The sequence below is a fragment of the Rattus norvegicus genome, chromosome 4, assembly GCF_021556685.1.
Source record: "Rattus norvegicus strain SHRSP/BbbUtx chromosome 4, alternate assembly SHRSP_T2T, whole genome shotgun sequence".
Lineage (NCBI taxonomy): Eukaryota > Metazoa > Chordata > Mammalia > Rodentia > Muridae > Rattus > Rattus norvegicus.
In genome coordinates, this window is record NC_141537.1 from 85352251 (window position 1) to 85367609 (window position 15359).

General features: G+C 49.0%; 1 protein-coding gene across 2 annotated transcripts in view; it reads left to right on the plus strand.

The window, feature by feature from the left end:
* The first annotated feature begins 476 nt into the window (after window positions 1–476).
* Window positions 477–15359, plus strand: part of Mindy4 (MINDY lysine 48 deubiquitinase 4) — a 110978-nt gene continuing 96095 nt past the window's right edge. For both annotated transcript variants that reach the window (NR_197244.1, NM_001431721.1), the window contains 4 exon segments: window positions 477–652; window positions 7168–7287; window positions 11919–12154; window positions 13750–13996. Coding sequence is in view for 1 of the 2 variants with exons in the window: in NM_001431721.1 (NP_001418650.1) it covers window positions 590–652; window positions 7168–7287; window positions 11919–12154; window positions 13750–13996 (666 nt within the window). In the remaining variant the exon portion in view is untranslated.

The window sequence follows — 15359 nt, forward strand, 5'->3', positions numbered from 1 at the left end:
CAACAGGCAAAGTACAGACGTGGAGAAAGTTGAGGTACTATCCAAGTGACTGGTAAAGACCTGGGCTTCACCAGTCTCTCATCCTTCCAGTTTCTAGACGCCAAGAATTGGAGTCTTGGTGCCCTTGTCATAACAGAGGCCAGAACACTAAAGTCTGTGTCTCAAAGTGAACCTGGGAGGCAACTGCAGTCCTGAGGGTGGACTGTCCCGGATGCTTCCCCGCCGGATCAGACCTTTAAGAACCATGGGGTAGGGCGTGTTTCCCATTTTATGTATGGAGAAATGGAACCTTTGACTGGGTCAGTGACATCCACCACAAGAAGCCAGAGTCAGTCAATTCGGCGCCCAGAACTCATAGGCTAAGCCCCGCCTTCAGCTGCTGCACAACCTCTGGCAAAGAGAAGCGGCTTGGACAACGCTCCGCCCTTCTCTCCCTCCCCCCCTAGATCGCTGGTTTCCCAGGAAGGGGAGGAGTTCTTCCTGGCGCGGATGCCACCGTCGCTAGGGCAACGCCGCTTTACTGGGCCCAACGGATTACGCGGCCTGGGGGTGCAGGCAGCCGCGTGGCCTCGTGGGCAGCGCTAGCAGCATGGACAGTCTGTACGTGGAGGAGGTGGCCGCCTCCCTGGTCAGGGAGTTTCTTAGCAGAAAGGTAATGTCTGGACACTCCGAAGCCCACGCGTATCCTCTAATGTTGGGGGGCAATCAGTGGTTTCCATCCGCATCTTTGCACCTTCGAGGGTGGGGGGAGCATTCCACATCTTCTGTTCACCTCAGAGATTACCCCGAGAGCGCCCCTTTCCCGGCACTGGGAAACTACATTTCCCAGAAGCTAGACCATCCTAATGCGAGGGCACTTACACAAAGCCAGGCCGGCGCTTGCTTAGCTGCCTCCAATCCCCCGCCCCGTCCCCTCTCTCCCGGCAGTGCCAGATTGGCAAAGGGTGTGCAGGGCGGAGCAAGTTCTCCGAGCCAGGGACACAGGACGAACTTTTCCAAAGGAAAGTTCTGGATAGTCGGTCCTTTTGATCATTTTAATCAAGGATGGAAATTCCAGCTGCTGCTTGAGCTTTTGTGGGAGAATTATGTAAATTCTCTTACTGCCTGGTCCCCGAAGTTTTCAAAGTGTTTACAATTAGGAGGTTCTTGAGTCCCCCGGGGGTCTAGGAGAGGAAGGATCTTCATAGGCTCCAGGAGTCTGGCATTAGCTTGTATTTGACACGGAGAGTCTGAGGACAATGCACTAAGGGTCTGTGCTTCCACACGACGTCTAATTGAGCTGGCCCAAGGGGCACTAATTTGAAATGGAAACATGCACACGCGTGTGTGTTTGCATGGACCAAAGGGAAAGGATTTGAAGTCAGATGGTGGGAGTTTAGGAGTGTGTTATCAGTTTGAAATGTAAGTTTGACATTACTACCTCATCTTCTCTCTAAAACAGGAACTTTTAAGATCCACTCGTGCCTGATGTGTAGTGAGGATTAGTGATATACAGGCAGTGCCCCCGTTCGTTATTCCTGACCCTTACATACAACATACACATCGGTAATTCAACTTCACACTTGCTTTGCCTCTGCCTAGCAGCTCTGACTGTACCTGTTTTGAAATGCCTGTGTGCTTTTTATAATTTATTTTTATTTGGAAAAACTGTAAGGCATCTGGCTTCATTGCCCCTGCTTAGACTCTGCTGTCACTGAGTCCTCCATGCGAGTTGGGTGGTCCGTGTTCTGTGCTCGGAGGCTGATCGCGTTAAGTCTGAGTACTAGATTTAGAAGTGTCAGAGAGGCCTTCAGTTCTTGAGTGCAATCCAGAGCCCTCACTGACATCCTGAGGCCTCACAGCTTGGCCCAAGCTTACGTCTCTACGTTTGTTTCTGGCTTCTCTTTCATGTTTCCCTTGATCTCTTCTGCCTCGTGACAAGGCCTGTTTCTTCCCAAGCACTTCCTATCATTCCCATGATCAGAGTTTGATCAGAATTGTCCTTGGACTCACCTTGACTGTTTACTCACTGGTACTTGTATTACAGAGGTCACCCCTGCTTGTTTCAGCTCCAAGACAGAGACACCAAACTGACCTCCCAACTGGGTAACACCTCAGAAACCATCAACCTGCTTGGCCTCCTCTTCCTCCTATGGTTTATATCTAAAAGTATATTTACTACCTGTGCTGGCTACTTTTAGGTCAGTTTGACATAAGCTAAAGTCATCTGAGAGGAGGGAACCTTCCAATTTATAAAAATGTCACTGTAAGATCGGGCTATAGGCAAGCCTCTAGGGCATTTTAATTACCGATTGACCAGGAAGGGCCCAGCCATTATGGATGGTCCTGTATTCTATATGAAGACAGTCTGAGCAAGCCATGAAGAGCAAACCAGTAAGTTGCATCCTTCCATGGATGTTCTGCATGGAGACTCCTGCCTCTGTGCTCTTGCCCTGTTTGAGCTCCTGTCCTGTTTTTCTTCAGTGATAATGGAAGTGTAAGCCAAATACTCCCCACCCCCAAGCTGCTCTGGTCATGGTGTTTCAGCACAGTAGTAGAAACCCTAACCAAAGTCTCAGAGCCAGAACCATGGGCTAGGGCAACTGTTTACGTTATTGGTGTTGGTGGTTGGGGTGGTTCTGAGACAGGGCTATCTTTATATTACCCAGGTTCTCTTTAAGCTCTCTGTGTAGCCCAGGCTCTCTGGATTCTCCTGCTTCTGACTCCTGTATTCAGAAGTATGGGTGCAAACCAGCATGCGCAGTTGTAATTACTTTTCTCATCGCTTCTGCTCTAGGACAGAGACCTTGTGATCACCACAGGCCTTTGCTCAGCCAGTCCCCACCCTGTGTGTCCTTCCTAGATGGCAGTCGATTTTCTCAAATATTCCTAACCATCCTGGGAGATTAGTATACTTACATCATTCTTTTTCATGTAAGAGTGTCATGAGACAAAGAAGCAAAGAAACTTGCCTTGGGTGAGCTGGCTGGACCATGGCACCTCCTTGCCCTGAGCCCTTCCCTAGCATCCTTCCAGAAGGCTGTGTGTAACCTGGCTAGCCCTCAGACCTAGCTCCCCTTTAGCATTTCCCAAACTCTACCCTCCAGCGTGTAGTCTGCCCTCTGGAGACTTATGATGTCTCCTGGCTATTTCAGGGTTCATGGAAGTGACTTTTTCTGATGCCCCTGGCACCTGTGTCTTTGGCTTCTCTCCTGCAGTGTGACAAGGACTCCATTCACCTGCTACTTGTCTTCACCATGGTCATGCCACAGGCCTTTCTCCCCTTTCCACCCTCTGAGTTCCCGTGTTCCACATGTCCTTATTTCTCAGATTATGTTCCTTCTCAGTCCCAAACCGGTGTACAGTTGTAACCACTGTCCCTGCCCATGTCTCACAGTCCCGGCCCCAATCTAACACCTTCCTGCCTCGTCCTCTTGCTTCATTGTGATTCCTTGCTCTGCAGTGGGCTTGGCTCTCTTACCTTCTCACCTTGTGTTACACCTGCCCTGCTCTGGGGAGGATTAAATTTGTCCTGCTGCATGCCCACACCACTGGGCTGAACAGGATCGCACAGAGATGGTCTACGTTGACGGCTTCACTTTAAACCCATGGCCACTTATGACATGGTGCTTCCCAGGCGCAGGCCCACTTGCTGCCCCTCTGTAGCCTGTTTCCCTCTCACATGAGGCACCACACATCTCCTGCTTCCCGTACATTTCCTCTCAGAGGACAGAGACAGGAAAAATGAGTGTCCGTCAGGCTCTTCCTCACACCGCCCCCCCCCCCCCACTAACCCTCCAGGCCTGAGCCCGTCTGTGTGGTCATGCTCAAGGGCATGGCCCTCAGCATCCCCACTGTATGCTGGGGCATCCATTCAGTGCATCTTCACACGAGGGAGCTCAGCTTGGCCCCCAGTCTACGCATCACTGTCTTCTCTCCTTTATAACAAACCCTGTGAAAGAGCTATGGATGCTGTAACCCTCAGTCTGTCCTCACGTCTTACACATCCCAGTCCATCACCATTACTTTGCCGTCCTCGTTCCTCTGGCTCTGACGTGTCCGCACTGTGGATTCCATCCTTCATCTGGCTCCCATTACCTGTTCCAGCCATTTCTCCTTCCTCTTGCTGGTGTTTCCTCACACTCTTTGCTGAGTGCTTCCCTTTTTCCCAAGAGCGAGTGCTGTGTAGCTCCTGGGCTCACAGATTCTCTCTGGTCTTCCTTTTCTCCCATCCCTTTTTAAGGCATCTCAGACTGCTTTATGGCTTCTAGTGCTGTCTAAAACGTGGCGGTTCCAGAATGTCTTCTCTGGCTGAGCTCTCCCTGAGCTCCTGCCTTATCATCTGCTGTGACATCTCCACTAACTTCTCTTTCGCATCCAGCACGTTTGTGCTAGCGTTTCTGTTTCCAACACCAAATACACGTTTTTCTTCTCTACCAACCAGGCTTCCAGCTCTTGAATGCCAGCCTGGGTGTCCCACACTTCCACCGCTGCTCAGAGTTAGCACGGACCCCACAGGTTAGGGGCTCCTTTCCTCTTTGTTATCCTCGTCAGCTTTACCATCAGGGCACAGAGAGAACAGAATCGTCTCTTACGACTTCTGTGTCTGATGCCCTGCTTCAGGCTTCCCCCTGCTTCCATGTAGATTGTGTGAATCACTGGTAACCTTCTAAGTGGTCACTGCTTAATGCCTTGTCCTACATCTGCTTTCACTTCAGCAGCCACATCCTCCAGTCAGACATTCCTCATCTTAGTCCTCAGGCTGCAGGAGCCCTTTCTGATTATTTTCCCACATAGGGGTGTGTGTGTGTGTGTGTGTGTGTGTGTGTGTGTGTGTGTTTCTACTCGTGCACGTACGTGTGTATGAGTGTGCACACACGTGTTTTTGTGTTCACATGTGCGTGTTGGTGTATGTGTTCGTTTGCCAGCCTGTGTGAGCAGGTGTGTGAAAGGTCAAGGTTGATATCAAATGCCTTCCTCCAGTTCACCTTATGTTGAGGCGGGTCTCTCACTTGAACACAGAGCTTACCAACTTGGCTAGTTTAATTATCTACCCTGCCCTGGGAATCCCCCCACTCCCAGCTCTGCCTTCCAAGTGCTGGGATTACAGGAGGCTCTCATACCCACCCAGGATTTATGTGGGTGCTGGGGATCAGAACTGCAGCCCCCATACCTTATTCACTTGCCATCTCCTTAGCCCCTGGGTGACCTTTCTGGCTGCTCCTCCTTTCTGGCTTTCTCCTGAAGCTCTGGAACTCTGCTCTTGAAACTGCCAGAGGGGTTTTTGTACTTGCTGTCCTTGTATGGCACACTGTGTCCCCAGGGCCTGGTCTCTGACTCCCCTGATGTCCAAGGGATCGCTTCCTGACTACCTTTATCTGTGTGTCCCCTCCCCCTTTATAGAACGCTTTAGACTCTCCTGCACAGTGTGGAGGCTGGGGTGTAGTCCGTTAACTCCTGTGCTGCAGTGTTAGGCCAGTGGACAGATGAACCAGGAGACAAGAATGAACGCGTGGCTGAGGCTCAGCAAATAGCTGCCTATTAAAGTCATGGCCGCGTCTTCAGAGTGTCCTTGCTTTCTTCTCTGGCACACATGCAGTGGACAGGCTGTTCTGTCATCATGGCCTGCTTCCCTAGCATGCTAGCCCTCCTTCCTTCTTTACCTCCTGTACCAAGAACAGAGCCCTGCACACCATGGGTGCAGGGCAAACCTTAGCTAAGTGAAAAGAATGGGGTTCACCTCCACAGGGTGCCTGTACCTACCCCACTGGATTCTGGGTGATGATATGCCTCAGAGCCAGCATGAGGAGCATGCCCCCCTCCATCTGTCTGTCTGTCTTTGTCTATCTGTCTCTTTCTGTCTCTCTCTCTGTCTCTCTGTCTCTCCTTGTCTCTCTGTCTCTGTCTCTCTGTCTCTGTCTCTCTCTGTCTCTCTCTCTGTCTCTGTCTCTCTGTCTCTCTGTCTCTGTCTCTCTCTGTCTCTCTGTCTCTGTCTCTCTGTCTCTCTCACTCTCTCTCTCTGCACGTGTGTGTTAGATGTGCTGAGACTTGGTCAGTCTGAGACAGGTAGAGAAGAATCATCATCTCTGGACGCTCCCTGTCACGTTGGTTGGTGAAAATCAGGACAATTAAGGATGTAGAGTGCAGGTAGTTGCTTCCTGGGGCCTTCCTTTTTATTTTTCCAGTGTGTACACACATGCATACACACACACACACACACACACACACACACACACACACACACACACACACACACACTTGCTTCCTTAAGACCGCATTCTCTCTCTCTGGTTCAGCACTATGACTATGTCTTTTCCAAATTCACTTTTTAAAAAAATTAAAACTCATGGCAGGCAATGAGTTTGGTCTTGTTTTGTAGCAGCTGGAGCCACTATAAAGTCCCGAGCACAAAGGCGGAGGGAAAAGTTGAGGCCTACCTAGATGGCACTTGGGGTCTGGGATCCATCAGGAACAAGGGCAAGCCATGGCCCAGAAGGAAGGGGTTGAGACCTCTGTGGCAGGCATTCGGTGGTCACAGTGTCCTGTGATGGGGATGAAGCAGCTGTTGTGTCTGTTTTCAAATGTGGGTGCCAAGCTCTGGCCGGGTGCAGGAGGCCCCTGTTTACTACAGTCTTCGGTGTTCAGGGAGGGGTGATGGGTAGTGACTTGCAGATATTCATGAGGTGTTCTGTCAGGGATTGTGCCCCAAACAGACTTCCTGGCTAGACTGATGCCGATCTCCACCATGTGACTTCAAACATGTTTCCTGGCTTCCTCTGCTGAAAAATTAAGGGAACAATGGTTGGCCTTTTGACTGTAGTTTTGCTTTTATTTTTTTTAAGCGTCCGTTTATTTTGAAAGGCTCATCTTTCATAGCCCCAAGTGCAGACCAAACACTGAGCCCCTGAGCCAGCTTGCAGCAAGCTAGTTCCTGAATTTCATTGTTATCTATAAACTGAGCCCACAAGCCCAGCCTTAGCCGACCCCAGACCAAACTGACAATGCTCTCCAGCCCAAGGTTGTATGGAAATGAAGTCTGAAGTCAGCTTTGGGCTCCTGCCATGGCCATGTGAGGGAGGTTCGGAGCCCAGTCCTAATGAGCCCCAGCAGTCCTCTGTTTATACTGCGTCAGAGAAGGGAAGGCTTTCATCTAAAATGGTGAGCAGTGACTCAGGCTTCTGCCCTCAGGGTTTGAACAAGACGTTCATGACCATGGATCAGGAGCGCCCCCGCTGTGAGCTGAGCATCAACAGCAGGAATGACCTCCGCAGAGTTCTACATCTGGAGTTTCTCTACAAGGAGAACAAGGTACAGGACCTGGCAGGTGCGGCAGGAGGTCAGGGGACTGGCCAAGATGACAGTCCTCAGTGTGAGCTAGAGTCAGCCCACCAGCCTGACGGTGCGCTGGCAGGTTTGAGGTCACGATGTCTCACTCAATCTGGGCCTGTCATGCCTTTTCTGTGGTAATTGCTCCCTATGCTCCCCTTTCCCACACGATGGTATTTTTAGTAAGACTGCTTAAGGATACCTCATGTAATATAATATATATGTATATATTATCATACACGTATACACACACACACACACACACACACACATGCACACACACATATAAATCATACTAACATCTCCTGCTCATGTATGATTTCCCTTCTGTGGTTGTCTCTTTTGAATGTAGGTCAGCAGAGATGGAAGCTGGATTTAGCATACTCAGGGGTGTGGGGGTTGAGGAAACCAAGGGAACAGGTTTTCTTGAGGCATGGAGGTCCTTGGTGGGGAGTCAGGTGATTAGTCTTAGTAGTTCTGTGTTTGTCATACTTTAACAAGTTACAAATGGCAGCTCATGCAGAAGTCTGTTATACGTGAGGCATAAGGGAGGCCATGCTGTATACTGAGTAAAGTGAAGTATGTTCTGCCTTGGCCTTCTGGGCCAGCTTCTCCTGGCTCAGTATGAAAGCTCTGGACCCACTGGGATGGTGGGAGTTTGCCCCTGGGAAAGATCTCTGAGCCAAAGAGGCTATTTGACCTCCGACGGTAAATTATGTGGGCCAGGGTAGAGGTTTCTTTCCTTTTTGTTTCCTGAGACAGTCTTATTCTGTAGTCAAGGTTGGCCAAAACTCACGACATAGCTCAGGCTAGCCTCAAAGTGTGGCAGTTCTGCTCCAGCCTTCTGAGTACTGAGATTACAAGTATGTGTGCTTCCAGGCCCAGCGTGGTGGGGCTAGAGATTGATTTTCAAAAGAAGTCTTGGGACTGAGGAGATGGCTTAGTGTTTGAATCTTGAGCAACCACAGCAAAAGCTGGCTTGACTGCATTTCTGTCACACCAGCACTAGGGGGCAAAAACAGGAGGATTCTAGGAATTTGCTGGTCAACCATCTTCCTGTGCAGTGAGAGACCTTGTCTCAAGGCAATAAGGCAGAGAATGATAAAGGAACCATCTGGTGTCCCTCTTTGACCTCTGCATGCCTGTGAACAGGTGTATACACACACACACACACACACACACACACACACACACACACAACCACCACCACCACCACCACCATCACCTCCCATATAAAAAGAGATAAAATGAGATCCTAACTGACTGAATGGACATGTACGAATGAGAACAATACCATTTAAAATACCCAGAGAAACCTCCAGACCCCTTGACCTCTAGCCCACTGCGTATGGTGTGGCGGAGAGGACCCTGGGTCGGCACCCAGTGTAAGCGCAAGTGCTCCAGGGAGGTCTGCAGGCTCCAGCCTCTGGCCCTCAGCTTACTCATCCCTGCCTGCAGGAGCCTCTGTGATCTCTTTGAGGAGGTCACAGCAGCGCTGAGGCTTCCCGTAGCATCTTTGTCTTCTTGCCCTCCATCCACTCATGTGTGCAATCCTGCATCAAGGATGTGCTGAGACAGCAGCATTGTGTCCTTCCGTTGGTGCATTTGGAGGCAGGGCACAGGCTGTTCATGTTAGGGAGGTGCTTCACAGACTCTGGGACCTTGGCCGGGAAAATCCAAAGAACCATTACTGCCCCTGGGATTTTATATAAATCCACCTTCACCTAATTTCCCAGAAGCATCTTCTCTTTTAAGTTGTTTTTATTTATTTATTTATTTTTTACCACAGAGTAGTCTCTCTAAAGTAATTATCTTCACAGCTTAAGGTATCATCAGTCCTGGATGAATCCCTAATTATTTGATGTAAACATCAGTTATTAGTCATGGCAGAGTGCATTGGAGCCCATCTTTTAAAGCAAAGTGTGCTTATTAGCATCTGTTGCAGGCACTTTCAAGATGCACTGAGCCCAGAGCTCTTCTGACCCCAGGAACCGCTGCAGTTCAGTGTGAATATCCCAGTGGCTTGGTTTTCCTAACAGTTGTGTGATAGACTGAATACCTACTGTTAGGGTCCAAGAATCACTAAAGGAAGACCCCAGGCGTTTTGGACAGTATGCAAAGACTTTATTTTGCAGAAATTATCAGCAGGCCAGGGCCAACCATTCATCAAAATGGCAGCAACCTGAGGGGCTCATAGGCCCCTTTTATGCACATCTAGGGGAATTTTCCAGAAAGGTTAGGTAACCTAAAATATGATTGGTAAGTGCAAAGCAGTGACATTAATACAATTTGGTTGGCTGCTATGTTGGTTCTATATTTGGTGAGACCTTGTAGAATTTTGGATAACAGCTCAGTTCTGGCCTTTTCATCACCTCCAGCCAGCTGTCCCAGGAGCTCACTCAGCTCTCAACTCTCTGGCCATTGCCAGAGGATCCTTTTGAGGAGTCCAGTATGCTTCCCGGAGAATTGAAAAGTTTTATTCCCAAGATTTTTAGACCTCTTACTATGTAAGACTGAGGTTTGGGGAAATGGTGTTAGCTTCACCTCAAGCCTGTGTTCACTGTGAGCCTTAGTGATACAAGTGAGAAAACTTACAGAGGTATAATGTGGGCAACAGGGCACAGAGCACCTCACTGAGAGAAAAGGCAAGATAGAGAAGTCAATTTATATGTTTTCTTTAACTCACTTCATCGTGATCCTAATTTAGACCAAGATAAAATACATAAGTTTTTTGGTCTTATAAAAACTGAATAAATAAACACATTATTCCTGATTTTAATGATCTGATAAGGCCATTGAAGTCAGTGTTGTCCACTGGCCATGGATCTTGGCTGGAGAGGACTAGCAGGGGAAGGACTTGGCTTGTGTTGAGGGCTCCACACCAGGCCTTCATCAGACCCTTGGCTGCTCTGACTTGGCAAACACTGCACTCAAGCCCATGTCTGGACACAGTTTCACAGGCCGGATGTTCCCAGCTCCCAGCTCCCAGCTCCCAGCTCCCAGCTCCCAGCTCCCAGCTCCCAGCTCCCAGCTCCCAGCTCCCAGCTCCCAGCTCCCAGCTCCCAGCTCCCAGCTCCCAGCTCCCAGCTCCCAGCTCCCAGCTCCCAGCTCCCAGCTCCCAGCTCCCAGCTCCCAGCTCCCAGCTCCCAGCTCCCAGCTCCCAGCTCCCAGCTCCCAGCTCCCAGCTCCCAGCTCCCAGCTCCCAGCTCCCAGCTCCCAGCTCCCAGCTCCCAGCTCCCAGCTCCCAGCTCCCAGCTCCCAGCTCCCAGCTCCCAGCTCCCAGCTCCCAGCTCCCAGCTCCCAGCTCCCAGCTCCCAGCTCCCAGCTCCCAGCTCCCAGCTCCCAGCTCCCAGCTCCCAGCTCCCAGCTCCCAGCTCCCAGCTCCCAGCTCCCAGCTCCCAGCTCCCAGCTCCCAGCTCCCAGCTCCCAGCTCCCAGCTCTTGGGGTGGAACTGACACATGGCCAAGATTCTGGAGGCCAACCTGTGGGTCACTGCTTGGACAACTGGGTATCTGTTCAGATTATTTGGGCTGAAGAGTTCAGGAGAAATCAAAGCTCCAATTCTTTCTGTTTGGGTTTAGTAAGTCTCACCTGGTCATGTGTTTAAAAACAAGAAATCCAAAAACCCAAATACTTACTACAGGCAAGGCTGGAAAACACGATATTATTTATTCTGAAGTTTCCTCGCATACTTATCCTTTCTTTTTTATGCTTGGGGTTTAGTCTGGGTCTGTCCTAGCTGACTCTGTGGTTGATGTTAAAGAAACATCATCTGTTGTGTTATTTCCTTTGTCTTTGCTCTGACAAAATACCTGCAGGAGCAGCCCGCAGTGTGAGAGTTTATTTGGGATCATGGTTTTAGGTGTTCATGGTTTTAGGTGTTCCAGTCCATCGTGATGAAGAAACTCTGGTGGCTGGAGTTGAGTTTGTTTGCTGACATGATGCAGATCAGAAACGGAAGAGCGTGAGACTGGAACCAGGGGCAGACGTGCTCTTCACAGTTCTGCCCTTTACACTCTGTGTCCACTAGCCAGGCCCACAGACTTCAGAATGGTACCGTAAGCTGGTGACCAAGTGCCTAGAACATGAGCCCGAGAGGGACATCCTGGATTCAAACCACAGTGTCCCTAGTAAAATGTTCAGGCCCCAAATGGATCTTGATCTATAGAGGCCCGGAAGACGGCGGAAGGAGAGAACTGGCCATTTCAAGTTCTCTTTTGATCCCCACACACAGGTGGCTTTCAGCTTCCTCCCACTCAGTAAAGGAGTACAATACAAAACGAAATTAAAACTGGTTTTTAAAGGAAAGGATTTATCTCTTACAGTTGTTTACAGAGGGAAAGAATACAAAAGGAGGTTAGCTTGGACAACCCTCTTTCTGCCTCATAGTGCACAGAGCGATGGTTCTTTCAGAGAGGAGACTTTTGTCTTTCTTTCTGAACCCCTACCCAGGATGGCGCCTGGCACACAGAATAAGTAAGTGTGTATTTGCTGGGAGTGTGTAGCGTGAGTGAGAAGTTGGTAAAGTATGTCAAAGGGTTGGGATGGTCTTTCCACCCTTCCCCGAGGGCTGTGCAGTCAATTAATGATATCTTTTTCCTTCCCACTGATAGACAAAAGAAAAGCCTCTGAAAACAAACCTGGAACTCATTACCAGATACTTTCTGGATCATTTTGGAAATACAGACAGTACTGAAAGTCAGGAAGCCCCGATCCCTGCAATCCCTATTCCAAAGAAAAACAGCAAATTGCCTTTGCGATACCCAGAGGCCACACTGGTGAATATATATGACCTTTCAGATGAAGACACAGGAAGACGGACATCATGGTCAGAGACAGGCAAAGCCAGGTACCGCCTCCTGCCCTTCCTCTACTCGCTGCCCGGGCGAGGTCCCCTTTACAAACAGGCCCTGCTTCTTTCTTGCTTTTTTTTTTTTTCTTTGAAATTCAGGTCTGGTCATTTCTTTGGTACTGTTAAAGACTTTGTACTCTTACTCAGACTTCAAAGTAGACGCCCTTGATGACGACAGCTGAGTCTCTTCGCCATCTGTTTCTGACCTTTTCCTCTAGCCTCCTTCGTTCTCTGGGCCACATGTTTAGCCTATTCTTCAGCCTCTCCTCGTTTCTTAGTGCATTGTTTCTTCAGAGCCATGCACTGGCATCTGTTCCAGGCTGTGTGGAGTAACTGCAACTGTGCAGCCCAGTTGAGTGCTGACTCCTGGGTGCTTTGGTCCTGGGCTTCTTATTTTAAGGGCTTTGTGACAACATATTGTTGGACATCATTCTCTTTAGAGAGACTGAAACGCTTTAGGATTCTGCTAGCTCTTTGGGGTCCCAACCATGGAGGCATAGTAGTATCTGTCAGTCAGTCCAGGAATATATTCATATTCTCTCTCTCTCTCTCTCTCTCTCTCTCTCTCTCTCTCTCTCTGTCCCCCTCCCTGCCTCCCTCCTCTCCCATCTCTCTCTCCCTCTCCTTTTCTGTCTGTCTGTCTGTCTTCATCTCTCTCCAGTAACCAAGTTGAGAACTCAGGTTGGCATCAACATGCATCCCCAAACAGACGTGCGCTTCCTCTCTCCTTTTACTGATCTATAACAGGAATGCCCTTTTTAACAGCAGACATAGTCTGCTGCAGCTGCAACTGTGTAGGCCTGACATAGTCTGCTGTGGGTCAGGAAACCTTGCCTCATAGGAAACCTTGTTTGTCCTTCCCAGTGATTCGGATGACATAACCCAGAGCATCAGCAGCAATGTCTGTGGCCATGTACTTCTGGAAAGTATGAAGTTCGTGTTTATGGTCAGCTTTAATGAGTTTCTGACAGCCAGTGGTTGGAAGGGGAGATTCACCTCCATCGTAACACGGCTGATCACCTAGGAGGCTCTACCTTAAAAGAAGACTTCTTGCTCCTTTTTACCATTCCTCTCTTTTCTTTTGTTTTCTTTCCCTCCCTCCCCCCTTGCATGTGCACATGCACACACGCATGCATACACACACACACGCGCGCGCGCGCATGCACACGCACACACACACGCATGCACACGCACACACACACTCGCGCATGCACACGCACACACATACACTGATGCACCTTTACTGAGCACTCGACATGCCGTCTGCCTCAGGCATGCTCTCCATGTATAGCAAGGCAAGTCCTGCATGCCCTGCACTGCCCTGCAGGTGCCTCCTTTATCATCCGAGTATGCAAGACTCAAGGTGCCCTTTAGCCTTCAGCATTAGGACTAGGGATCTCTGTGGTCTGTCCTCTGACTTTGCTTGAACTCAGCTGCATTTGTCCTGATACCAAGGAAGTGCTTCTGTTCCTTACCTCTCCTGACTTGACTCATTTCCAATTATGTATTTATGAATGGAAGTTAGCTTTGGGCTTTATTGTTATCTTTTATTTGGAGGCTCTGTTTAAAGTGGAAATATTATGTTTTTGTAGGCATGACAATCTGGATGGGGACATATTTGGTAATTTCATGTCTTCAAAAAAAAACCCATACAAAAGTAAGCCTGCGCACATGGTCCTGGGTGACAGCCTCCCTTTGGTTCCTGCGTGGGAGAAGGTGGACCAGCTTCACTCATCAGAGCCTGGCATAGATATGAAGAGGACAGTGGAGAGGACCAGGCCGAAGTCTGGCCTGATTGTCCGAGGCATGATGGCTGGGCCTGTCGCCAGCTCCTCGCAGGTGGGACTGCCCCTTTCTGTTTTCTGTAGACTGGGCAGTGAGAGGTGGGCTGAGAATGGGGGTGCATGTGGGGACAGGAAGGATGCCCACATGTTTTCTCCTTGGCTCTACTTTTAGTGACCTGTGGATCCTGAGCTTTGTTACCTCCTCGCCCTCAGTTTATCTACCTGAGTTAGTGAAGTGGACGCTTTGATTTCCTCCCCCCTTGCTTGGAGTGAAAGCACACTCACTTGGCTCTGTCTTGGTAGTTCTAGGGAAGGGGACCTCTCCTAGTCTAGAGAATATTATTCTTTACCACAGTGGTTAAAAGGGAGTAGAAATCCTGGTCTTTAAAGCTATCATTTATTGTTTCTTTTTTCTTTCAGAAAAATTGTAAAATTTTCACTCATTGCTTGGTGGTCTCCTTTAAGGAGGGATCATGGTTTGGTCTCCTTAGGTAGGAGGGTACAGCAAATGAGAGGACAGTGTGAAAGAAGTTTGCAAAACAATAAATGGGGAATATCAGAAGCATGAGTATACTGGACAGACCTATCCTGGTTGTTTTGGAATACCACCTTCCTCTCATTTAGCTGAGTTTCTGTGTCTGCATGAGTGTTTTGATGCTGGCACTAATCTTTTCACTCTTGTGTTAGGACAAAGAGGGAGGTTCTCTCCCTGCCAAGCCACACTTTGGTGCCATGTCCCACCCTAGGCACCTTGTTGTCAAAGAAGGAAATTCATAAACTGTACCCTGTCCAGAAGAAAGTGGCTAGCAAGGTCAGAGAAGTTGAGAGGAAACAGTCTCTCAAATGTAGAAGAAGGAATAGCCAAGTCCTAGGGTGGCAAATATATGACTTCAGATTTTGGTGCCCTCCCATAATGCCTTGCTGTGACTGACATCACTAGTCTAGTCAGCGTTAGTGTTCTTTCCTCCTGACAGATCCCTCTGGGTACCTTGAATGGTTACAGCCAGGAGAGTGGTATGGTGCCATATCAGAAGAACTCTATTAGTTTTGTTTTTCTAACAAATAGTTGGTAAGATTAGTAATTGCTTTGTACATGGTTTTTGTAAATCTCTTTAATATCTGGCTGATTCAAAACGATATAGATAGCTTTTTTTTGCTTCTGAATGTAGTCTGTTGTAGTACACAGTTTTTATTAAACTGTGTGGACAAAATTTGGCCTTAGACAGAATTTAGGAAGGAAGAATTTAAGGATCTTCTAAGTGAGTGTCACCATGTCTGGTATATGTGGCACTGGGACTCAAAACCCAGGGGTTCACTAGTCTAGGCAAGTATGCTATCAAAGAAAGTGACACTCCCACCCCTTAACGTGGAACCTTAAACTACATACGTGTGCTGCCTGCACTTTATACGTTTCCAAA